This window comes from Arachis ipaensis, chromosome B5 (assembly GCF_059453495.1).
Source record: "Arachis ipaensis isolate K30076 ecotype BB chromosome B5, ASM5945349v1, whole genome shotgun sequence".
In the NCBI taxonomy this organism is placed as follows: Eukaryota; Viridiplantae; Streptophyta; class Magnoliopsida; order Fabales; family Fabaceae; genus Arachis; species Arachis ipaensis.
Window position 1 is genome coordinate 2,082,201 of NC_142440.1, and position 25,975 is coordinate 2,108,175.

At 29.9% G+C, this 25,975-nt stretch overlaps 3 protein-coding genes across 7 annotated transcripts; all 3 read right to left on the bottom strand.

Annotated features, from left to right (window-relative positions):
• Positions 1-6,462: 6,462 nt before the first annotated feature.
• LOC107642401 (uncharacterized) lies at positions 6,463-9,908 on the bottom strand. 5 transcript variants are annotated; one of them, XM_021122789.2, is made up of 5 exons: positions 9,741-9,879; positions 8,754-8,926; positions 8,346-8,633; positions 7,145-7,745; positions 6,463-6,687 (listed from the first exon to the last, which is right to left on the bottom strand). In XM_021122789.2, exons 2-5 carry the CDS (start codon positions 8,898-8,900, stop codon positions 6,668-6,670), a joined length of 1,056 nt encoding a protein of 351 aa, XP_020978448.1. In that variant the 5' UTR covers positions 8,901-8,926; positions 9,741-9,879; the 3' UTR covers positions 6,463-6,667. The 5 variants fall into 5 exon arrangements, with proteins under 5 accessions (XP_020978448.1, XP_016201229.1, XP_088344832.1 ...); XM_016345743.3 differs by lacking the exon at positions 6,463-6,687 and having other exon boundaries at positions 6,897-7,745; positions 9,741-9,908; XM_088488706.1 differs by lacking the exons at positions 6,463-6,687; positions 9,741-9,879 and adding an exon at positions 9,128-9,640 and having other exon boundaries at positions 6,897-7,745.
• Positions 9,909-10,706: 798 nt separating this feature from the next.
• Positions 10,707-14,440, bottom strand: LOC107642402 (replication protein A 70 kDa DNA-binding subunit A). The gene is made up of 2 exons (XM_016345744.3): positions 13,853-14,440; positions 10,707-13,308 (listed from the first exon to the last, which is right to left on the bottom strand). The coding sequence occupies exons 1-2, from the start codon at positions 14,128-14,130 to the stop codon at positions 10,974-10,976; spliced, it is 2,613 nt and encodes an 870-aa protein (XP_016201230.1). The 5' UTR covers positions 14,131-14,440; the 3' UTR covers positions 10,707-10,973.
• Positions 14,441-21,259: 6,819 nt separating this feature from the next.
• LOC107642403 (uncharacterized) lies at positions 21,260-25,911 on the bottom strand. The gene is made up of 5 exons (XM_016345745.3): positions 25,740-25,911; positions 23,588-23,933; positions 22,599-22,793; positions 22,375-22,500; positions 21,260-21,988 (listed from the first exon to the last, which is right to left on the bottom strand). Exons 1-5 carry the CDS (start codon positions 25,909-25,911, stop codon positions 21,865-21,867), a joined length of 963 nt encoding a protein of 320 aa, XP_016201231.2. The 3' UTR covers positions 21,260-21,864.
• Between the last annotated feature and the right edge of the window lie 64 nt (positions 25,912-25,975).

Here is a 25,975-nt window from a genome sequence, read left to right on the forward strand (position 1 = left end):
TATATATATATATACACTCCATGCTATGTTCTCTTTCCCTTGAAAATCCTAATACCGCGTGAAAGATACAGCTACATATAATTAATTAATTAATCCATTGCCAAATGGAAAGCTACTTGACAAGAAATAAAAAACTACTTGCATGATTTCATCTCAATAAGCAGATAAAAAACCCATTGTCTTAGTAAACTCGATGAACAAAAGTTGTCATATTTTTGTCCATTCATTAATTCATAAAAGCTTTATTTAATTTAATAAATATATAACTATTTATGTCCTTATTCTTATCAAGTTAATATAAATTTTTAGAACAAATAATTTCACGCGACACTCACTATAGGATAAGCGGAGGATAGTGGCAAAAAAATTTTGGCTGTTTATCTAACCGTCGCAAATATTAGAAATTGCAGCAATTGACATTATGTGCCACAGAGTCAGATTGATTAGCGGCTATTTCTTGAATAACCGCCGCTAATCAGCACCTCGATCCTATTATTATTATTATTATTATTATTATTATTATTATTATTATTATACTAACACTATCATATACAGTTATACACTACTCCCCTTAATTGCCGCAAAATATTGATTCAGCGGCAGTTATATCAGCGGTTGCTGAAAACCGCCGCAAAATTATCTCCCGGCGCCAATATCCATATCATTCTAATAAACCGCCGAAATTTAATTTTGCGGCGGTCGCTAATAGAAAAAAAAAACTACTGCCATATAGCGTCTCTCTTGTAGTGACTTTTAGTTAATTACTATTTAAGTAAGTAGTACTACTACTAACTTTTCTTTTCATTTTTAATTAGTTATAATAGATATAGCTAAATTAATTAAGTAAACTTGATTGTTTTCTATTTCCTACCTGGAAAAGGGTTTCACCATTTCCCTAAACAAAACCAAAAAGGAAAACGTCAAAGTGTAGCAAAAAAATATTCCACCACACCGACATATTCATATGACTATGGAATTACTTTATTCCTTTTGCTTTGGTTAATATCATTTTATTGACATAAATAAATTAAAATACATGCACTTTTTCTTATTAATAATTCTAGGTTAGTTTTAGAGAGAAGGATAATAAGGTAAAAAGTAGAGCGGAGTGTGAATGCCAGATACTAAAACCAAATGCAAATAAAACTGAGTTGTTTGGAATCTTATGAAATTACTACTATATTCGATACAAAGAATATTTTTAATTTAAAAGAAAATAAGTATTTAATATTATGTTATTATTAATTAGTACAAGGACCAAGGTATAGTATTTTTCATTTTTCCTTTACCTTGTAAATTGTAATAGACTAATAGGTCAATTAGCTTTTTCCATGGTATTTTGTGTATTGCTTTCATTAATTAATCAAAATGGTATATATACTAATTTCTTTTTACTCCCTTAGTTTGACTATGAATCTATGATCATATACCTAATTTGCCACACCACTTGAAAATGAACCACCCCAATTACCCTACTGGAGAATTGCCTAATAATGTTACATTAATTTCCAGTATAACTTGTTTTTGGTTGATGTCTTAAGAAATAATAATAAAAATAACAATAATATATAATAATAATTGTCACAATGAAAAAAAAAATAGCTACATATACTAGTAGGTAGTGTTTAGTGGAGAGATAGAGACAGAAAGACTGAAACTGAGAGACAGAGATTAAGAGATAGAGATTAAGAGATAAAGATTGAAATAAATTTCAGTGTTCTGTTTGGTGTAAAGTGAAAGACAGAAATTGAAATAAGAATGAAATTCTAATTTAATTTATAGAAAGGGTAAAATTAGAATTAATTAATTGAAATAAAAGTATTTTAGGTATAAAATGTTATTAAAGTTTCAGTTTCCATCTCTAAAAATTTCAGTTCTCTCTGTTCTCACATTTTGGAGGTATTGAAATACTAAAATTGTGGGAACAGAGACAAAAATTAACAGAAACAAAAATTTTAGTACAAGTCTCTAAACCAATAAATATAATACTAAATCTCAATCTTTTAATTTCTGTTTTAGTATCTCAAAATAAATGCTACCGTATAGTGTAACTATCACAAAAGCAATTATAAAATATAATTAATTAATTAGAAGTGACTAACGAGTGGAAATGAGCTGGAATTTTGTGGAAATATCATTATAACTTATAAGGTGGGGTACCCTTAATTAATTTGTTAGTATACCATTACCAAGGACCCTAATGCATATGATATTTTTTGTTGATTTATTTATAGTTCTAAAATTGGGTCTCCTAATAAAATCTTGAATAATAATCCGCGTTTAAATTTGACTATATGACACTTCACCAAATTCAAGTCTTCCCATGAAAATAACAAATTCTAAGATCAAGTGCATAACGAACAAACTTTCATTGTTTTGCCACTTTCTTCTCTACGTTTTTCTACATGATAGTGCCATGAAGTGATTAATTGGGTGTTTCAAAATTCAACATTATCTTTCGGGTGAGCTACAATTTGTTCATTGTTCAAACTCATTGAATTTATTAGGTCTTATTGGAGACTAAACTATATATATTATATTGTAACTCCACTAATTATATATTCCTTGATATTTAAACTTTAAGGTAATAATGGTAGGAAAATATATTTCTTCATTATTAGAATAGCAAAATTATAGAGTATACAAATAATATGTCGGAATATATATATATAGTCCTCAATCTATTATTGCATGATTAGGACTTGAGCTAGAAAGATATTTTGATTACACATTCAATTCATAACTGCTTGGATGGATAAGTTCATTATCTGGCCTATATATATGTGTGTTTTTTTTTTTTTTAATTATTTTATTAGTTTTTATAATTTTATTAAATTTTTAATTAAATTTTTATTTTTTTTATTTTATAATTAAGTTATTTTTATGTTAAAAATATTAAATTAAACTTAATATTTTTTTCAAAATATATGAGGTAAAAAATTTAATTAAATTTTTAATTACAAATATCTTTAATTTATAAAAAAATATTTTGTTAATTTTAATATTTTTTATACTAAAAATGATCTAATTATAAAATTAAAAATAGTATATATAGAGACTCAATTAAAATAAAAAAATATAAAGAATTAATTACAAATTTAATAAAACTATAGAGAGAAACAGAATAATTTATATATATTGATAGCTAAATCTTTGTTTATTTGTAGGTCTCTTATGGTGCAATACACAAGAAACACTCTAGCTGTAGTGTATCTTGTTTTGTGCATTATTGGTTCCACTTCTTCTCAAAGTTTTGATTGATTTTGAAGAAAGAAAAAGGAAAAAAAGAAAGAAATTGAATATAAATAAATGGTGTCACATGGGTGGGGAGGAGAGACCATGAAACAAATTAAGATCTAAATGCAATGACGGTGGAGAAGCACCAAAAATGGCACTATTATTTCATCTTTAATTATTAAAAGAGATAATAGTGTGTGTTTTTTGTGAGTAGAGAGTGTGATGAAAAAAAGTAACATGGCATAGAACGTAACATGAGGAACGTGTATAAGGTTTAATTAGAGATAGAGATACTGTTTGTTAAATAATGACATAGCAACTAACTACTTCTCTTTGGGTTTTCTTCATTTCATTCCAAATTGGTGTCTTGCATTTTCCCTTTGTTTTGCTCAAATAATAGTGCATCCTTATGGGCAATTCCATGTGCATTATTTAATAAATCCATGTGTGAAAATGAAAGTATAGCAAGCGTTGAAAAACAACACCAAACAAATTAATATATATTCTGACAAAAAAAAAGTAATAAATGAGAAATACAAAGGGTTAATGCTAAAAATTGTTTTGTCTTAATTTGATCCTTGAATATCAATTTAAGGTAATAAATTAAAGTTGATTTAATTTTTTTAGCCAATTGATTGTTATATGTACGAAGTAGAATTTGAACTCCTAATATTTGTTTAAGTGGAAGAGTGACCTGACTACTCGACCAATTCAAATCAGTTAAATATTGGTTTTATTAGTTTACATTTTGAGCATTTATTTATTTATTTATTTTTACTAGGTAGACAATGACTTTTGTAAACAATATGAACAATGAGCTCTAAAATTGACCCAATAAAGTAAAAAAACACTTTACCTCCAAATTATCTTTTAAACCCTAATATTAGATAACCATCCGCACACTTAGTATATTGAACATCAGCCATTATTAACTGTGCATGAGTAAATTGAATCAAAAGAAATAATCATCCAATTAAAAATAATAAACATCATCATCTGTATACATATTGAATTGAACATCTGACATATCTATTGTTCATATTATTTAGTATTCTCATTATCTATCTATATTTTTTTTTTATACCACATGCATAAATTTATTACTAGATAGCATGCATTTATAAATCTTAATGACACATTTATCCTTCATGTTGAAATGATTTTTTATAAGTATAACGAATAGAATAATGTTACGATCTATAAATAATCAAACATCTTTTAACAGAAGACGTTGACATTGATTGATATACACTGAAATTAAAGTCTCTTAGCTTGTTCAGGACCAGTTTCCATGGACCCTTCATCACAAGTAGCACTTTCTTCACGTATAGTCTCAATTTTTAACTCATTATTTTGGATCTGATACATACAACTATATGTTCGTATAGATTAATATAATTGATCCGGATATACATAAATAATAACGTATGGTCGTAAAGAAGTAAGATATATATATATTATTTTATTTCTTAAAAAATAATAATAATAGTAAAGATATTATAGTGATAAGTACTTTGATTCTTTAATTAGTAGTCTTGATATTTTGAATTCTTACTAAAAGAAACCGAATATGATGTTCCAATTTGAGATTAAAAAAATGTGTAAGATATTATTGGGGGCATTGAAATAAATAATGGAAGACATAGCAATTAATTGTATACGCAATTCAATGTGAAAAACCCATCCAACTGAATTTGCATCCTCAGAATTTATTCCATGTGTTTGGTACAGTCTAGCTAGTCATGGATGCTGAAATTCTAAGGTGCTATCTAGATAGGAGTAAGAACTATCTCTAAACTATTCTATTTACTACGTTGATAAATGTCGGTGCTCAAGAAAATCTTCATGTGCTGAAATCAGAGACAATAAATAAATTAGAACAACAGAAACTTTATCCGAGAATAGTAATGTTAGATAATTATTTTTAGAATAAATAGCTATTTTTTTAACAATAAAAAGTAAAGTATTTACAATAGTGATTATGATTAATTTAAATAAATTTCGTAACCATATAAATTATATCCGTTTGATATTTTTAACTAAACTTTAGTCTATAAAAAACACGGTTAATAATGTCATTTAAATTGTTTCTTTCTCTTCGAATATTCTCCTTTTTTTTCATTTTTTTTACTAAATTAAAACTCTAAGTCACTATCTTTTCTCACTCCATTCTCATTCTCATTCTCATCGTCACTACTCCTAACATATCCTCTATTCCTATCACCACTTTCATTGCTATTGGTGTCTCGGAATGAACCAATCCTCAACGAAGTGAAGTCAATCAGAATCCTATCATAATAGAACGTAACTGCTCTGTTGAAGTCGTTAACAAAAGCGAAAGCCCTGACTTTTAAAACGGTGTGTTTTAGCGCACGAGCGTTAAAATAGAGGAAAGAAGAAGAGGAGCATGTACCAAAGAGAATGAAATTGAAGATGAAACGATAGATTTGGATTCCTAAACGAAGAGAAAACTAAAAATTATAAATCTTAAACTCTAAAATTAGTTAGTATTGACTAACTAAAAATTGCTTTTCTAAACTTTCTGATTCAAAAAATGCAAAATGTATAAATTAATTAATTAGACTTATTTTAGTTAATTAGTTTTTATATTAATGTAAAGATTAAATTTAGTATAATCAACTAATTTGATATACTTATTTGATTATTTTAAAGTCTCAATTACATTATCTTAATTACCATTAGAAATACTATATTGGTATTGTAATATTTTATATCAACATTATGTTAATGAGAGTTAAATTAAGGATAAATAAAGATTCACAATTTGTAAATTTATAGACAAAGTAATACTAAAACATGTTTGAAAACTATTGAAGAGAACTATGCATTCAATCTTGAATGAACAACTTCTAAAGAGAAGTTAAAAAAATACTAATTTTCTGAGAAAATTTTTGCATTGAATGTAAAATGTAAAATGTGATTTTGTCGAATAGTCATGTGAGAATGATTTCTTTTTCCTTAGCAATATGTAATATCGGTATCATTATTGAATTATTGATTGCAAAAAAAATTCACTTTTTAGTACAGAAATAGACTTGTCTTCAATGAAAAAAGTGGCATTCAATAAAAGAGCGAGAATCCTTTCAAAAAAAAATAAAAGAGCGAGAATAGTTCCAAGAATGAATTATCTTTAATTTCCTTTCTCAACTTTTTTAAATATTATAAATTAAAAAATGCTACTATTCTTTCTTTCGGTAATTACAATTTTGTTTTTTTTTTCCTTTAGGTCCTCCAGTCGGTGAAATTGATTATCCACTACGAAATTTGCTTCCCTGTTGTGATGGATTTGATGCATTGCTGCAAATTGAAAACAATAAGGATTCAAACCTGTTCCTCTTCTATCATGTTGTGGTGTGAAGTGTGACAAAACTCAGCATCATTTGATTTAATTTTTGGGCTTTGGATTCGTTCACCGGTTGCAGCAGAATGCTAGGCCCAAGAAGAATGAGGCAACAAAATCATCATTTGATTCAAGACCAAAAGATTAAAAGAAAAAATTATCTGCTCACATAGCACAAGGGTTTATCTTTTATTTTTCCCATTTTTCAATCTATGAAACATGTAAATGCAATCGGAACCAAAATGAATGTTGTTACTTCAGTGCCATCTCTGAAAATTTGGATAGTTTCAGGCCAAGATAAAGAACTGAAAGTTCTATTGCTAGACAAGATAGTAGTATTTCTGCATGCATAGTAATTGCATGGCTGAATTCAAGTTCATATTAAACATATACAGATCAATAATCTTTTATTTATAGTAATTCATCTTGTTAACATTTGGTTCATCAAGATAGTTCAAATCAAACTTGAATCGATTACTTCCCCTCTTTTTTTTTTTGAGGTTTAATAACACACATTGGCAGTTGAAGTTGAACCAGTGTCCTTACCGGGAAGCGTCTTCAGAACCATCCCCTCCGGACCACAGCAACCAACCCTAATATCACCAATCTGCATGGGATTATAGTTGGCCACGCTGCTTGCAGTCTCTGCTGCCACTTTTCCGGTCTCAGCTACTGCTGCTGCTTTCAGCCGGATACGCTCAGCTCTTGAGCCAATGACCTGGCCGAGGATAGAAGCTGCAATGGTCAATGCCATTGCTGATTTAGGCATCACTACCGACTTCCGAAGCATGGCTATAAAGGGAACAGCAGCATGCACGGCTGCAAACCAAGACAGCGAGAATTTCTTGGTGTGTTCCTTCCACATGCCCAGGGGCACATTAAGTGCCATGCCCATTGCTGCAATACAAAGCATTTTCGCAGGAAGGGGCTGTGGGCGCAGGTTTTTCACAAATGCTGTACGAGCAAGAGCAGCTCTTGCAGCAACAACAGCAGGTGGGCATCTAATCTTTATTCCAGGTGGTGGCCGAAAAGCCGTAGCAACAAGTGGGAGAACATTGCTTACAGCTCTATAAGACTTGGCTATAGGGCAATTTCCATTTGCTAGCCATTCATTTCCAAGCGCTTCATGCTTTGATGCATCCCCTTCCTAAAATGTTTGGCAGGAGAAAGAAAAAGCAACATAAGTCAAGTTTCTTAAACAGTTAGCAACTTCAACAACAACAACAAAAGCCTTATCCTACAAGGTGGAGTAGGCTATGTGAATCACACAACACCATTGTTGCATCTTATCATGAACCATTTTTGTAAACAAGCCACCAAGTTTAATTCCTTCATAATGGTTTGATCCATGTTTCTTCTTAAGCTACCTTCCACTTTTACAAGTCTTCTCCCACATGATCAAACCACTCAGGAATCTTAAATCTATTCTACAACAGGTGCTACCCTAACTTCAATGCATTCATTCTTAACCCCATCCTGTCTAGTGTTATTTCCACTCATCCATCACACCAATCTCATCTATACAGCACAGCTGCTTCTATTGTTGGATTTTACTGCTCAACATGTAGTCCTATACAATAATATAGGTATCATAAATCGTAGCTGTAAATCATATTATCATGAGGCTGTAAATCAAAATGGTAGTTGTTTCGTCCATACATCATGTCACAATGGAAGTTCTGTTTAGTAAACATACTTGTAAGAGGGTAAAGAAATGGTAAAAGGAAACACAAATGAAAAATTTTACCAGGGACGAGTGTTCCTTTTTCTTTGATGATTCCGACTTCTGCTTCTTCCATTTCTCAGAAAGATTCCCAAAATTAAATAGGCCACCAGGTCCAAATGCTGACAGACTTATGGTAGCAGCTCTTCCTGCTAACGGGTTAAAAACAGGCATAGAATCAGCTTCCCTACAGCCATTGTTAAAGTCAGATCTCTCAAAGAGGGGAACAACTCCATCTTTCCCATGGAAGAGCTTAAATGCCATGTCAAAACTAGGACCATCTTCAAATATAGGACCTTTTCTTCCATGGACCTGAACATTAAGAACACAATTAGCCAAACTAATAATTAACTATTAATCCCAATTTGAAATTTCATCTTCAGACAAAATGTCAGAGGAAACGGTACAACAATCATTAGATGAACAACTTACAGGAACAGACATATAAGCTGAAGAGAAGGAGAAGTTTGTAGGTTTGTTGATGTTCCTCAAGAATGGGCACCTTTGCATGTCCATTGCATCAAAAGGGCACTCAGATTCATCACCAATCCCATTCATTCCGTTTAGAAAAAAGTCCATTGCTTCTTTTGTTGAAAAAACTTCCTCTAGAAACAAGGAAAAAAATACGTTTCATATCAGAAGAAACCAATCATATAACATAAATAGAAAATTCTATTGCAAGGAACTAGGCTTATGCAAACTAGTAACCCATAAAGTATATGACCAGTCCAATAGATATTAAGAAACTACGCTGCAAAGCATCAAAGGAATGCTGTGAGAAATGAAAGGAACAATGAAGCTATTACAAAAGTTATAAAAACTCCAAAGGTGGAAAGCCCAATTCACTAGTATCCACATCACAGTCACTGTCTTCTCAAATCACCTGGTCTGATAATCAAAATAAAGCAACCCCCCCCCCCCTCCCCTCTCCCCAAACCCCCAAATACCCATATTCAGACAAATCACAAAATAAGCACAACAAATTAAACATACAATTCATCTCATGAAAGAAGAAGGGGATAACAGATTGCACAGTGCTGTAGTGAAATCATACTATCACCTTTCACAAATACAGTGTTAGACAATGATTTCAAAATATCAGGAACCAATCAGAAGCTTCTAGAAGACATACACACAACAATTAATAATAACAATTCAACCATAAATCGAAATACAATTAATTCACAGTAAGAAACAAAAAATGCAATTAAGCACAAATTGCAGCAAAATGAAAGTATCAAAGAATCTAGAAACCGAGAAATGAAAAGGGGACCAATATGAAAACCAACAAATTTCAAAAAAAAAAAAAATCATGCATTTCTAACACCGAATCGAAGGGGGAAAAAGGATTGAATTTCAGAGAAACTAAGAATCGAAAAAGCGAAAGCGACTGGCGGAGAGAGAGGAGGAAGAAGAAACCTTGTGGAGAGAACTGCGGTGTGTGGTGACCACAAGCACGGGCGTACGGAGGCCACGGGATTTACAGAGGAGGCAACAGCTAACCTGCTTAGCCGGTAAATGGCACGTGCCTTTACTTCTAAGTACTGTTTCGTTTTTGTGGTTCCCTGATCCACCTAACCGGTTCCCACTTTTGGTTTGATACGGTTCAGGTATACTTGATTCTGGTGCTAGAGAGTAGATTCTGCCAGAATTAATATTAATATTCACTTAGATGTTTATGCGTTTAATTTTAGTTGTATTCTTTTATAATACTTTCATTCTCTGGATTAACAATGCTTTTTTTGTAATATATATTTTAAAAAATAATCTAATGCATTGGTATGTAATAACGTATTATTTCTCTTTATTGTTAAGTCTTTTTTTTTTTTTACCTTTTCTTTCTCTAACTATAAAAATACGGACACTTTTTTTTATTTGTCATATCTACCTATTAGACATATTTTAAACACATTTTTTAATATTCGTTTGACATTCATATTTTTTATATTTAATTGTATTTTAATAAAAAAAAAAATTTTTAAACATACTTAAATACACTTAAATATTATTACACATGTTAATTTTATTCATTTAGATACACTTAAATACTATTATATATGTCAATATTATTTTTAATATATATTTTTAAAATAAATTTAAAAATAATATATATTATTAATTAAAAAAAATATAAACAAATAACTTCTAATTAACCAACTTTAAACAACTACAATTAATAATCATTAATTTTATATTTTAAAAAAATAAAATAAAAATAAAATAATAATTAATTAATAATAATTAATTAATATAAAATATAATTTAATAATATTTGTTAGCTTGTTATTGATTAATACCTTATTAGTTATTTAACAAAATTATATTATTAATTATTAAAATAAAAAAATTTAAAATACTTTATATAATTAAAAAAATATATAAAACTAAATTGATAACTACATAAAACTTCTTATATTATCAATGTACTAAAATTAAATTAAAAAAGAGAAATGCTTGAAAATAAAATACAATTTTCGCAATTAGCAAAATGACGGCATCGAGAAAAATGCCGCATTCAAAAAGCCACATAATTACGTGAACTATATTTACACAGTTCAGATACTGCTCAGATTCTAGACCTGACTTAAACCTAAACAAATTATTGCTGTAATAATCATAAGGTAACAAAACACGGCGGGGTTTTCCCAAATTTCAATATCCTCCATATTGTTGCTTTGGGGCAATTCCATATCTACCTTGCATTCCGTTAGCGCTTCCATAAGCTGGTGGTGCTGCACTGTAAGCAGGGCAATCTTTTGCCCAATGGCCAGGTTGATGGCATTTAAAGCATTCGCCGGAGGCTCCTCCTGATCCGGCAGATGCCCTGCTTGTGAATCCACCGCCTCTTGCTGCCGGCTGAGCAGGCATATTCATCATATTGTTAGGGCATTGTGCAGAGCTGTGACCAGAGCAACCACATATGCTACATGACACATATGAAGCAGGAGCAGGAGCACCAGTTGAAGTTGCAAAAGAGTTGCTATATTGGGTTCTATAATCAATACCGGCACTACTGTTGCTCATCACAGAATTGTAAACCGGTGGTGGCATAGATTGTCCAGTTCCAGTGCTGACTAGTCCGGCAGTATTAGCTATGGAGCTAGGATTGGTACCTTCTCCATTCTCAGACTTAAGCTTATCAATCATATCCAGAAGAAATTTAGATTCAGATGGAAAGCTTACCTTCTCTGCCTTTACTACCGTCGACTTGACACGCTGCTCATCACTGTACGTTTCCTCCTTTACTTTCAACTTGAACATATACTTACCAAAGAGAACCTTACGCATGATTTCTGCAAATTTTTCATCATCCATTTGTTCGAATTTAAGGTTATACAATTCTTTAGCAGACGTACCCATGATCTCCTCGCCACTCTCCTGGAAAGCAGTAACCCATGTCAAGCCAGTGTGATCCTGAATCTGGAATTGCAGAATGTACCTATAATCACAAGCATCAACAGTCTGATCACACCTTTCACATCGCCATTTCCCATCTCCATTATTAGTCACTTTTTTGTTGCATTGCCTGTCACCTATCAGGACAGGGCAAGCTGTGTAGCAGAAGTTATCAACCTTCATGTATGAAATACTTGCACAAACAGATATCCAATCAGGCTTCTCAGATGTCCCTAATTTCTCATCTTTAATCTGGGATACGGTCTTCCGCACATCAGACTTGCCAAAATTAGATGCTTCTCTGGAAAGAGAAATAGTAGGAACGTTCCTCCCCTCCTTGTCAAACCATTCCCTCAGCCTACAAGCATCCACAAAATCAGGCTCTACAAATAGCTGGCTAGTGGCTATGGTCCCAACTGACTTCCCGTTGAAATCACTTACTCTGACGGCTTTGGCAGCCAAAACTGGAAATCTTCCAGCATCACAGAGACTTTGTAGCCTTTGTCCTTCTGCATTGCAAAAATTTCCCCACATGGTTAATTCAACACTCCGACCAGACATGTCTTTCAACTGGAGGGTTCTCTTTTGAGTTTCAGTGCCATTTTTCCTCATAATTGAAGCAGTAGGACTAATAGAAGACACCACACCAATCACATCCAAAATAGTATTGTTTTCAATAGTTTCAACTTCAATAATTGGACGGAAGTTAAAAGTCTGCTGTGGAATTGACACATCATCATGGCACGGTTGTATAATGGTGCCTATATCAAGGGTCAGTTCTTGATCATTACGAAGGTGATTGAAGTTCTTTTGTGCTGGCTTTATATGTCCCCTGGAAAGCAGATAGATATTTCCAGCTTCAATTACATTGTAAAACTGATCAGCCACAGTATTAAAGCAAGTTGCCCGGATTTCTCCACCATCAGAATCAAGAAGATCAAAAGAAAACACTTTTCCATCACCTCGGGCATTACTATAGTGCCTGAGTTCTCCCTTAGCTGTTACTCTAGCTTTAATTGTCCAGTTACTCTGGTATGGATTCAATGCGGCTATTGGAATGATCCTAGGGTGAGCTTCATTTCTTGCCGCAGGGCCTCTGTTATTGTACACTGGAGATGGCTGTCGATACATGGGCTGAGGTGGACGAGCATAAGAATTTTGAAAGGGCCTTGATGCCTCAGATTGGGGATTGCGATAACCCACATTCTGATCACCATAAGACCCACCAGACTGTCCTGATCTAGGTAATGTAGCTCCAGACTCTGGTTTAGGATAAGTAAAAGGAACATTTGTTGAACTATAACCTGCAACGCCAGAACTAGGTCCCATAGCTCTAGGCTCTGCTTTTGGATAAGCAGGAGGGGCATTTGATGCACCAAATCTCCCCATGTCAAAACTAGAAGAGCCAACACTACTAGCAGGTTGATTTACTTTTGGGGGTTCCGGAGAAGGACCAGGCACATTATTCCCAGAGGTAATTCCTGATTGATCAGTTGCAGATTGTGACGAAGCAAATTTTGTTGCACTGACCGGTTTTCCAAGTAGCTCGCATTTGTCCAACAGAATATCTAGCTCAATGATAATAATGATCCTGTTTATAATGAAAATGAAGCCAGATCATCACAAATTATTGGTATTGAGGCCAAAAATACCTAAAGCTGCAATCAATACCAAAACCTACAGACACAGTCACACACACACATACAACAGGGCAATAAAGCATTCAACTGTAAAACTGTTCCTGCGCCTTCAGAAATGAATATAAAATTAATTTCCTTTCATTTAATTCTTCAGCTATCACACAATACCCAGTCATCCTCCTTCCAAAGATCCCATTTTCCGAAGCATTAAATTTCATGAGATTTCAAAGACAACACAAACTTGGAAACCCGGAGGACAGAACACAAAACAGATTGAACTTCATCAAAACTTGAATAAACAAGAATAGATATTAAAGCCGTCAAACACACCAGAAGATAAGAGAACAACACAATAAAGAACCACCTTTAACAAACCACCACCCCCAGAAAATCTTCTCAATCCAAAGCAACAACATCCCCTTTCCGCTGACTCCAAAGCTAAAAAGATAAAATTGATAGCTAAGACAAAGAGAAAAAGGGAGAAACAACACATACGATCGGCCTTGGACAAGGCTGCATGTGTACTGATTGAGAACGATGATAGAACCTCTCTGCAACTTGCCAGAATGGATCAAATCGTTCTTCTGCGTAGCGAGCATGCTTTGCTGGTAATGGGAGCCATCAGAGAGAACCAAACGGAACCTCTCGGTATTGTTCTGTTGCGACTGCACAAGTTTGAAGTCCATTACTTGCAAAATCGGCTTCAGATCCTCAGCCGAACTGGAATTCTCGCACATCTTAGTAATCGCCGATTCGGTGAGTTTCACCTCCATTTTCGGGAACCCTAGCAAGAAATTGAAACCGCGTTTAGTGATGTAAAACGAAACGCCGAAGTTTGGTTAGAGAGCGTTGAAGCGTTTTGGAGAGAGAGAGAGTGGTGGTGACTGGTGAGTTGAGAAAAGAAGAGTGAGAAATTTGAAACCCTAGAGGTTGGGGGGGAAGAATTTAAAGAAGCGCCATAATTAGGGGTACGTTTTGGAATTGGAGGAGGAAGCGCGAAATTGAGTGTGTGGGATCTAATTTGAAAAGGGCAAAAAACAGTGTTGGGGTTTTACTGAAATGACGAACGTGTCCTCCCTACGTGTGGGCATCACGAAATCTAAAAGGCTTCTCGGAGAAGCCATGGAGTTTACACGTGGGGTTGATTGAAGAGAAGTCATAGGTGCTTAGATTTGATGTTCCAGGTTAATGAAAAATGCTTCTTTTTTTTGCTGGATAAAATAAAAAATATAGGAGGAAAAGAAAAGAAAGTAAGAGTCTGTTTTTTTTTTTTTTTTTTTGGTTTAGTTGGATGAAAAATAAAAAGAAAAAATAAACATGTTAGTATAGTGAAAAAGTTCTATAATTAAAGTAAAGGAAGCGGTTCCGGTATGGCATTGTACGACGCCGGAACGTGATATTCCATTCTTATATACCGTTTAGATATAAAATAAAAAATGTAAAAGGTGCAGATTGATAGGACGTGATCTCAATAGACACGGACCGGATGGGAGCAGGAAGAGTGTGCAACCTGTTAGAAAGGTAAGCATAACAAGGGCAAGCTATGTGAAGCTATGTCCAAGCTGGATTCAAGATAGTCTCCATAGCCGTTAATAATTTATGTGAAGCCGAGTCAGAGCATGTGGGTATTGGGAACTTTTTGTGCGTTTTGGCAAACATAATGGCAACAAAGTTCTAATCAAAATAGCTCTGAATGCATACATGACAAATAGATTTTTTGTTAAATTAAAAAAATAAAAAATGTAAATTAATTTAATAAAAATTAATATTCAAATTCATATTTAAAAGATCATCCGCTTTTTAAATTAGTTTAAAAAAATTAAATTAATCATATTAGTTTCAGATAAAATATAAGTTAAATTGGTCCTCTAGTAATTAGATGATGACATATCACAGATTAATTAACGTGTCAAGCCAATAACACATGTCATAAATTTATTTATAATCAAATTAGTTTTAGAAAATACAGGCAAAAATTATTTTCATCTCTAAAATTTTAAAAAGTGATCAAATTAGTCCCTATATAAATCTCTCTTATTTTTTTTTGTAATATTATATTTTTAATATTTCTTATCCTACTAATTTTAATCATATTATTTACACTTTAATTAACAATTTTTTTAGATAAAATAACAAAAATAATCAAATTATTACAAAGTTATTTTTTATTTGTATTTTTAGATTTTATATTTTTAAATTTTAGTTTTTTTAAAATGAAAATTTTTAACATAAATAATTTTATCAAATTATTATTAATTATATACTAAAAGTGTTAAATTTTTTTAGATTTTATTAAATAAATATATAAATTTCAAAATTTACTCACTCAAATTTTAGTGGAATCTATCATTAGTTGTCAATTTTAATATTTTTATATTTATTTTAGTTCAATTTTTTTGAACTAATTAACTCTAAGTTAGCTCACTCTTAGTTGGTTTACTAGTGGAATTGAATTAAAATGAGTTAGAACCAGTATTTTGAGCGACATCTCTGGCCCACAAGCTACAAAAAAAGATAAAAATTTTATATTATAAGATAGGAAGCTGTTTTGGTATGGCAATGTATGTAACGGAATGTGATATTCCTCTCATTTTGCAACAGGTTTTATAATTAACAAGTATATACACGCACACAATATCCCTTCTATCCATGACCCATGTGACTGATATGAGATAAAAGTGTGAATGACTGAATGCATAATTTTTAAGCGAAACCGTTTTATTGGGTAAACTAAATATATCATCATCATTATTAAAAAATTGTTTTTCATTTCATATACATCAATTTCCCTCTATCCCTCCTAACATCCTTCTTTGTTTCTTAAATTAATTAACAACTCATAAGTTTTACAATTAAAATCATATTACATTAAATTTAGTTGGTATTAGGAAAAAAATTAAACTAGAAGAAATCAATGATTAAACGAAAACCATTTGAATTTCAATTAATTGAATATAAATCAAAGCATCCAATTACAAATTTTAACATTTATATTTATAAATTTAAATAGTATTTAATTGTAAACTATAATTAAGTGTACGATAATAAATTATTTGTTTAATTTATAAATTTTAGATATCAATATCTAAAAAAAATGAATAATTATTTTTAATAACAGTAAAAATTTTATCACTAAAAGTAATATGATAACATATTATAAACTAAATAAGAATATTATATTCCAATCTCAATAAAGGTTAACGAATATATCATTAAGATGAATAAGTCATTAATTTGTATAAATGCTAAATTATGATATTAAAAAAAGTGATTTAATTTTTTTATAATAAAATTTTTTATCACTATTTTTAAAAATAAATATTTTTTTAATTATAAAATTAATTATAAAATAATTTATTTAATTTATAAGCTATTTTTAATACAAATTTTTATGTTTAAGGTCAATTTTAAATTTGTATCTTTTTAATGTTTTTAAAAAATAACATACAGATTTAAATTTTTTACTATTTTAAATATTAAAAGATCAATCACTGACGTACATTATTAGTAAAATATATAACTTGTTACATTTTTATGTCGGTCTTGTAAATTTTTTGAAGGCATAAGATAGTACATTATTAGTAAAATATATAACTTGTTACATTTTTATGTCGGTCTTGTAAATTTTTTGAAGGCATAAGATAATAAAATAAGTTGACTTTAATATCATTAGAATCTAAATATAATTATTCAAGTAAGCACTACTAATTATGTTAATAAAAAAAATTTGTAAAAAAATGTGATTTACATTTTAAATCTTTTGAGTAAATTTATTTAAAAATGTAAGAATTAGACTCAATTATGCTACATTTTTAAATGAAATATAGAATTTCACAACAAAATTAACATTCATTAAGAAAATAAATTTTAGGGGTGGCAAGATCACTATTTGGCGGGCTAGTCCCCCTTCCCGTCTATTGAAACGGTCCTAAATTTCTATCCCGTCCTACCTAATGGCAGTTTGACGGGTTCTTTTTCTCTTTTTGAAAAATTATTAAACCATTAAAATAAAAAAATATATAATTTTATGAGTATTTCAATAAATTTATAATTTCTAAAGATATAAAAAAATTATAATTTTTAAATTTACAAACATTAAAGTATTTATAATTCTAAATATCTAATATACATAATGATCAACCAAGTTTTTTAAAACAAAATAATAAAATCAATATTGTTTAAAGCAAAACAAACATTGTTTAAAATATATAATTAAATATTGTCCAACTCTATCTAATCAATCAAACATAGTCTAAAATATATAATTAAACATAGGTTAGTGAATGTTGTAGAATGCTTAGAAAGGGGGTTGAACCTATGACCTTCTTTTAAGTTACTATAATAATCCTTTTAAAACAAACTTGCTGTCTAAAACTGTTTGAACTAAGCAGCGAAAAATTTATGAGACAATTTCATTTTGTCTCATGAATATCAAAAAACATGACAGAGTAGAGAAGAGAAAAGCTAACATCATCAATTAGCACACAAATGAACCAAAATAAACTTAGAAATAAACCAATATTGTTTAATGATGGTACCAGAAAAAATCAAAACCAATAAAAATGTTAACAAAATGTTGGTATTGTTGGTAATGACGATAACAAAAGGAGGAGGAGGAGGAGGAGGAGAAAATAGAGAAAGAGAAGACGCATGATTTGAAAAGCGGTTATAACAACTTAGTTAGATTTGGTTAGGAAATTTGCTTGAACGTAGAGTTTTATTCTAATAATTAATAATTATTTAATTAGTTTTCATGTAACAATAATATAGACATGTGATATTATTGAACTTAGTTACTATGTTTTTCAAATATTCTCTATTAAAGTGTGTATGAGACATATTTTTAGCAATAATTTTCTCCTCACATAAAATAAGAAAAACTTTGGTAGTATAATAATTTCATCTAACTTTTTCAGTCATTTGTCAGTTAAATTTTTTCATTAGTTAGTTTAGGAATTAGTTTTGGAGCATGCTATTTTGTGTAATTATAAAATAAGACAATATCAAAATTATATGTAATTTTTATTAGTATTTTTAATAATACAAAACAAAAAAATAAGAACTAACTAATCAATAAAATTAGTGTCATAAAAATCAAACTTATTAAAATACTAATAAATACTAATCAAACAAAAAAATTCAAAAAATTTAAAATTATAAAAGCAACATAACTTTGTAAAAATAGAAAACAAAAAATTAGAAAATAAATTTATAATTAACCACAAATAAATAATTAAAAAAATAAAACCTTAAAATTACTTTGAATTAATCAATACTCATAAAGCTTCACGTTAATTCTTGTAAGTCAAACTTAAATTAATTTGTATATACATCTTATATGATTAATTAAATGTGTAACTAAAATTAATAATCAAATACAATAAAGTATGGCGATTTGAGGAGTCCTTCTAACGGAGTAATAAGAATTAGAGAGTGGTACTAATAAAATACCAATAACAATATAAACTCTATTCTTTTGAATATCAGTGTTTAATTTGGATTGAATAGAATGAAGATGATATATCTATAGATCAAAAGGTGTAAAATTAATAAAGAACAATCTTAAAATGTGTTTTGTCCTAAATTAAAATGAGAATAGGTGTAGAAAACATTAAAGGAATATACAAATGTAAATGTGAAGGGGATTAGGATATGAGATTTAGAATTTAGAGGGAAAATTAAGATTTAGAGAAAAATTAAGGATTTGGAGAAAAAAATAAAATTAAAGATATAAATTATAGTTATTAATTATAATAAAAGATATTTTTAATAGATAAAATATTTAAAAGTTGTTTTTGCTTTTATGTACTTCAGAAACCAACTAGCCATCGATCCTTGTTCTCAAGCTGGTCATTTATGTCAATTCATTATCAAATTCAAGGATTTCTTTGACATTTAGTACTTCACTACACGACAACAATAAGCTTGGCAACTTGTTTGTACCTACCATACCATATTCCTCTCTTTTCGACTGGTACATGGGATAATTTTCCTAAAGTAAATTATTATAAACGATTTTTTTAAGAGTTTATTGTTTATGAAAAAATACCATGCTCATCATGAAGGCAGTTAAGACTTGCAGTTTGTTTTAATATCTATTATTCTATTTTTAATATAAGTTGTCTCGTTTTTAGACATTGATTGTGGACTACTCTTTTATCACCCGAGTAAATATCGTTTTTGTCCTAATATTTTGGGTAAGCCTCAAATCCCTAATCTTTCAATTGTCCTATTTAAGTTCTTAATATTTTAAAATTGACTCAATGTTGTCCTGTCATTAGGGATCTGTTAACAGAATTGACGGTAGGACAAAATTGAGACGATTTTGAAACGTTAGAGATTTAAATAAAACGAAAAGGTTAAAGACAAAAACGATGCATAAAAATAAATTTTAATTTAATTTTATCTTTTAATAATATTAATTTTTTACTATACATAGTATTCAATTATTTTTTAATTACATCTAAATAAATTACACTTAATCACATTACTTTTATTTTAAATAAATTTATTTTTTTTATAATTTTAAAGAATTTTGATACATTAAAGACAAAAAGTATAATTTATATTTTATTGTATATATATTATTTTTTTCTTTTCTACAAGTTTATATACTAGTAATTTTACAAACATTTTATAATAACTAAAAATCTTTAAGAGTAAAATTATAAAAAAAAATAATTTATTTAAAATGAAAGTAATATGATTAAGTGTAATTTACTTAGATATGATTAAAAAATAATTAAATACTCTGTATAGTAAAAAATTGATATTATTGAAGAATAAAATTAAAATTTATTTCTATGTATCATTTTTGTCCCCAACGTTTTCGTTCTATTTAAGTCCCTAACGTTTCAAAATCGTCTCAATTTTGTCCTGCCGTCAATTCTGTTAACGAATTCCTAACGGCAGGACAACATTGAGTCAGTTTTGAAACGTTAGGAATTTAAATAGAACGATTGAAATGTTAAAGACAACTTTAGAACTTATCCCAAACGTTGGGGACAAAAACGATACTTTACTCTTTATCGTTCTATCATACATAGAAGAAAAATGTACCCTATTCATTAATCCAAAGAGAAAACTATGTGGAAGATGAAATTTGATAACATTAATCTCGTATAAATTTCTTTGATAACGTCAATTTTCAGTCAAAAGAATGGCTAAGCTATGAGTTTGGAATAACCAGCAGTTGCACGTTGCACTCATAAAATTATGAATAATATTATACATTTTAATCTTCTTGTTAAACAAATTTAATAAAATTGGTCTAACTTAATAAAAATTAGTTATCACTTAATATTATTTTAAATTTTATTATTTAACTCAGTTAGGCTTGATTTATTAAAAAACTTAGATGTGTAATATTAGTCTAAAATTAAAGAGGAGAAAAAGATGCAAATTATTTTAGACTTAATCAAACTTTGTAAAAAAAAATCAGTAAAAAAGTGACAAGTATATTTATTTTGGATTTAATGAAACTTATTTAATTATTAATCAAAATGTCACTATTTTATAGTCGAACTATATTATTTTATTATGAAATAATAGTATTGAGTTATTTTTATGAATTGCATTATTTGCACTACTTTTTTAATATATTTTTCATTTTTAAGTATAAAAGTGAATATGATAAAAATAACTAAATAAAAATATTATTTCTAAAAGAAAAGGACACACAACATTTAGGTTGCATTTGGTCCTCGGAACAGGATAAAATAATATGCTGAAAACAAGACAAAGAATACAGACACAAAATTAATATATTTATATTTTGTTTAGTCATAAACTAGAATAAATTAAAAAATTATAATTTATTTTCATTTTTTTCATTTAAAAATTTAGAAAGAAACATAAATAATAAAAGTTATAATTATGAAAAATTAACAAGAATAATAAAAGAAAATATAAAAAATACACTGTGCCTCTTGTTTGTATTTATGATTGTTCTTGTCATGATTGAATACAAAATACAATAATTCATGTCTATGGATATAATGTCTTTTTCCATATCTTATCTATCAAACACAATTTTGTATCTCAGGGTTTTGTGTCTATAAACAAATACAGTCTTAAAAAATTTAAATCTTCTAAAGTAAGGAAGTTGGTAAAGTAATAAACTCAAAGGTTAATAACCGCCATTGATTTTGTAACTTCTATGAAATATATGCCCCCATTATCTTAATTTAAGAATAATTAACTCTTTACTTTACCACTTTACCAACTTCCTCCCTTTAGACGATCTTAAATCTATGAAAATATACCAAAAGAATTACATTAAGTAGATGTATACCAAGCCAATGAGTTATATCTCAAATGACATAATCTCTCCATACTTATCTAAGATGTCGCAGGTTCGAGTATGTTAAAAAAAAAAAAAGATGCATACCAAAATTTAATGACTAAATCATCTACCGTAATATAACAAAAAATGCTACAAATATGTCTATTTTTCTCCAACAATAGACTTCAGATATACTGAGTTTGACATGCAGTAATACCGAAAATTAGATCCTTCGATTTTCCGACAAAATTCCTTGAATCGCTTGTAGGAGTCGCTCTTTCTCGCCTGCCAACTCTGCATTCTGCTTCCGAAGGTCTTTTATCTGCTTTCTTTGTTCTGAATCCTTCCTGAAAATTCATAACATAAATGATTATTATATCAATCAATTCATGCATACATTGTGTGATATGGTATTAGGCTGGTAGGAAATAGGATTAATAGTTACTAGATTCATTGCAAGTGCTAGCTCCGTCTGTTTATGGTTCTTGTGGACCAGCCATATGAAACATACCATTGTTTGCTTTTTAATCTAAATTCTTTGGTTCATAAGTTCATAAAATCAGAACATCTAAAACTTTAAGGTATCCAAACACAAAATATACTTGGATAAGTTAAAATTTTTTATACATCAACTATTCAATGTCGTCAAATTATAAGTTATTGGCGGACAAAAGTAATTAGCAAATCAAGTGATTTATGTTAGCAAGAACTAAACTATGATATGGTTTGTTACCTGTTGATGAGGGACAAACTATCTTTTAATGATTGAACTTCCTTTTCAATGGTTTCACACCGCTTCCAGACAGCTTGAATATCCAAGCAAACTGATGGTGTGAAATTTTCCTTTGCCTCGGGCATTCTGCAACACAAGCAATCCAATAGTCAATAGAATACTAGATAGGAAGAAACTCTATTGTAGAACGTTTCCTTTTTAGGGATTAATTTCCAGTGACATACTTCATTGGCTGTTGATGCATGGGCTGAGGTTGATGAACATAAGAATTTTGAAAGGGACTTATTGAAGCCTGAGATTCATGATTGCAGAAATCCATGTTTTGATTTGCATAAGATTCAACGAAATTGGCTGACACAGGAGTTCCAATTAGATTACATTTCTTAAGTATCACATGTAGATCAACGATGATGATAACACTGTTTACATTGAAAATCACAGCCAAATCATCAGCCAATCACAAATATTGACATCCAAAAGCACTAAAGAAGCTTCCATCAGGTCCAGTCGAGTGTTCAAGGTAGCTAAAATATGGATTTAAATCTTAAAATCTTTCTAGTGTTGAATAAGTTAGTTTATTCTGAACATTTATAACATTTGGTGATTTTACTGTTTAAATATATTACAGTTTCAAGTTCAAGTATTTAATTAATTCTTCTGATCTTTTGGTAAAAATATTGATTTTCAAACATGTTAGTATGTTACAATTTTGTGTTTCAAATAAGACAACAACTAATCACCTCACTCGTTAGTTTAAGCAATTGTCGAGAATTCGATCTCGCCCTAGCAACCTATTAGCCAAATAGCTTTAAATCATGGATCCAAGATGAATTAGTCCTTAGCGAAATAAGGAATACCAAACCATTCACACTGTACTCATACATCAAATGACCATCTCATGTATGTCTTTCCATGTCTTTCCCTATCTCTCGCCACATGTCTATCTTCTGTTTGATTCAATTTCCGCGAGATTTTCTCACTTATACGTTTCAAATAAGAATGTTAGCTTAAATAAATTGATCATATAAATAATCACATTCATCCGCTCATCCCTTAGTATAACACATACAGCAATCCTAAATTATTCAAATTTGATTAAGCAACACAGCTAAGGTCACCAGCACGTTCAACAAAATCAAAACCCTAAAAACTGAATAAAGAAAAGGGGAAAAAAAAAGAAGGAAATTAAGCGAGAAGAGCGAAAGATACGTACGTGCTGTTCTGGATAACGGAGGTGGTGAACAAAGTGAGGACGATGATGGAACCAGTCTGCAAGGTGCCGGAAGTGAGCAAGTGGTTCTTCTTGGTGGCGAGTATAGATTGCTGGTAGTGAGAGCCATCGGAGAGCACCAAGCAGTACCTGTCCTGCGACGGGAAAAGCTTCACGTGGATTACTTGCAAAACCGGCTTCAGATTCTCAATCGAACTGAAATGGTTCGAGCAAATTGTGGTTATCGCCGATGCGGTGAGTTGCACAGCCATTAGATCAGAGTCAGAAATCGGAGACGAGAGAGGGTCGAAGCATGAATTTAAAGGGAAGCGCCAAAATTGCAAGGTAGCTGCCACCATGAGTCAGTTACAAATAATGGTGGAAACTCAGGTGCCGTTTTAACTAATTTGATTAAATTTTGATTTACACAGTGTTTGGTTCAAACGAAAATAAGGGGAAGGAAAATACAAGGAAAGAAAACGGGTGGAAAGTCAAGTTTTTCATTGTTTGGTTTATCAAAGAAAATGAAGAGGAAAAGAAAAAAGTGGAGTGGGATCCACGAAAAAATTTTCTCCTCGGCTGGGAAATGAAAACTAACGAGAAAGAGGAAATAGTGATATAATTACAAATTTACCCTCTATTTAATAAAAAGATCAAAATATTTTATTTTATTTTTTTTACATTTAAAAATTATCTTTTGTGCTCTTCTTAATTTTACAGCACTATCAAATTTCATTTTTTTCTTAAATATAATTAAAGAGATTAATAATATAATTTATGAATAATTATTTACTTGTAAAATTATTTATTTGTAAAATTAATAAATTATAATTTATATATAATATAAGTAAGGATATTAATGTAATTTTATTCTAACATAATTTTCTTTCTTCTCACTTTTCTTTCAAACCAAACAAAAGAAAATTTTCTTTCTATTTTCTTTCCATCTATTTTCTCTTAATCCAAACAACATACAAATAATTCTACTTTTCTTTCTATTTTCTTTTCTTTCATTTTCTTTCCTCTTATTTTCTTTCCTTCCATTTTCCTTCTTATATCCAAACAAAGTCTTAACGATTCTCAAATATCAATTTTACGTTAAGCCGACTCCAGCTAAATTTTTACCACAAATAATTTATAACAAAAAAAAATGTCTTGGTGCTAAAAAAAAATAAAAAATTTAAAACCTCAAAGGACTTATCGTCGTAATTTCCTGGCTGATGATAAGCAACAAAGGGTTTATGAGAAAGTAGACCGAACAATTATATTAATGATCAATTTTTTTTTTGTGATTAAAGACAAAAGAAATACACAGGAAAAAAAATTAAAAAAAGGACAATTTTTTGATTATTTTCTGCTAAAAATCAATCAAATTTTGCTAGAGTAACAATCACTCTCTATAAGAAGTATTATATTACATTTACACGGCAGTTTTTGAGTTTTTGTCATGTAATCTGCCGTCACATTTGCAATTCATTAGATTAAAGTCAAATTTACAGTTGAAAGTCTGTTATACAATTCTTAAATCTTAATAATTATGTTAATGATTAATTTAATTAGCGCTAAAAGTGAGTTACTTTTCTTCAGAATTTATGCTCATTTGCTTAAATTATGCATTTTGTTAATTTGTGAATAAAAGAGTATTTAGAAATTAAGATATTAAAACATTTAAAAATCATTTTTAATAATTGAATTAAAATCATGAAATAAACTTAAAAAATTATTAATTTATCTATTATTAATAGTTAAACAAAAAATCAAATAAAATTCATGGTTGACCATAAAAAAATTTTTATATTCTATTTTCAATAAATTCTTACAAAATTTAAAAATAAAAATAAAAATAAAAATAAAAATAAAAATAAAAAATAGAGAAAATGATAAATAGATCCCTGACCATTTGTCCCGCAAACATTTTCGTTCCTGACAATTGAAAAATACTTTTAAATTCTGACCTTCACAAAACTTAGACGGACCAGTCCTTGACGGAGACATTTGGACGGATCAGTCCTGAAGGAGGCATTTGGACGGAGGGACTGATCCGTTCAAGTTTTATGAAGGTCAGACACTTAAAAGTATTTTTCAATGGTCAGAGATAAAAATGTCCGCAGGACAAAAAATCAGAGACTTATTTATCGTTTTCGCTAAAAAATACCTCTTCTTCGTTGGAGTTTTTGACCATGACCGTAACAGTGGTAACACTCATCCAACGGGGTTTTGTCTTCTCTTACACCTTGACCCCCAAAAAAAAATCTTCTCTTTCTTATTCTTCTCACCTTTGCTCCGATGACCAGATAAATGGTTCCGGACTCCGGCTCCGCCGTCATATCCGTCACTTAAGGCCTTAAACCCCTAACACCCCTTCCCTTTTAGATTTCTTTATCATCATAA

What these genes read in the sequence shown, in the direction of transcription:
- LOC107642401 (XM_016345743.3), bottom strand. Translation starts at nt 8,900, where the DNA reads ATGGACTTTTTTCTAAACGGAATGAATGGGATTGGTGATGAATCTGAG. An exon ending in CAGCTTATATGTCTGTTCCT is followed by an intron (nt 8,634 to 8,753) that starts GTAAGTTGTTCA and finishes CTTAATGTTCAG; the next exon opens with GTCCATGGAAGAAAAGGTCC. An exon ending in AAAAGGAACACTCGTCCCTG is followed by an intron (nt 7,746 to 8,345) that starts GTAAAATTTTTC and finishes CAAACATTTTAG; the next exon opens with GAAGGGGATGCATCAAAGCA.
- LOC107642402 (XM_016345744.3), bottom strand. Translation starts at nt 14,130, where the DNA reads ATGGAGGTGAAACTCACCGAATCGGCGATTACTAAGATGTGCGAGAAT. An exon ending in AGCCTTGTCCAAGGCCGATC is followed by an intron (nt 13,309 to 13,852) that starts GTATGTGTTGTT and finishes CATTATAAACAG; the next exon opens with GATCATTATTATCATTGAGC.
- LOC107642403 (XM_016345745.3), bottom strand. Translation starts at nt 25,911, where the DNA reads ATGACGGCGGAGCCGGAGTCCGGAACCATTTATCTGGTCATCGGAGCA. An exon ending in ATGCATCAACAGCCAATGAA is followed by an intron (nt 22,501 to 22,598) that starts GTATGTCACTGG and finishes CTTGTGTTGCAG; the next exon opens with AATGCCCGAGGCAAAGGAAA. An exon ending in AGTTTGTCCCTCATCAACAG is followed by an intron (nt 21,989 to 22,374) that starts GTAACAAACCAT and finishes ATGAATTTTCAG; the next exon opens with GAAGGATTCAGAACAAAGAA.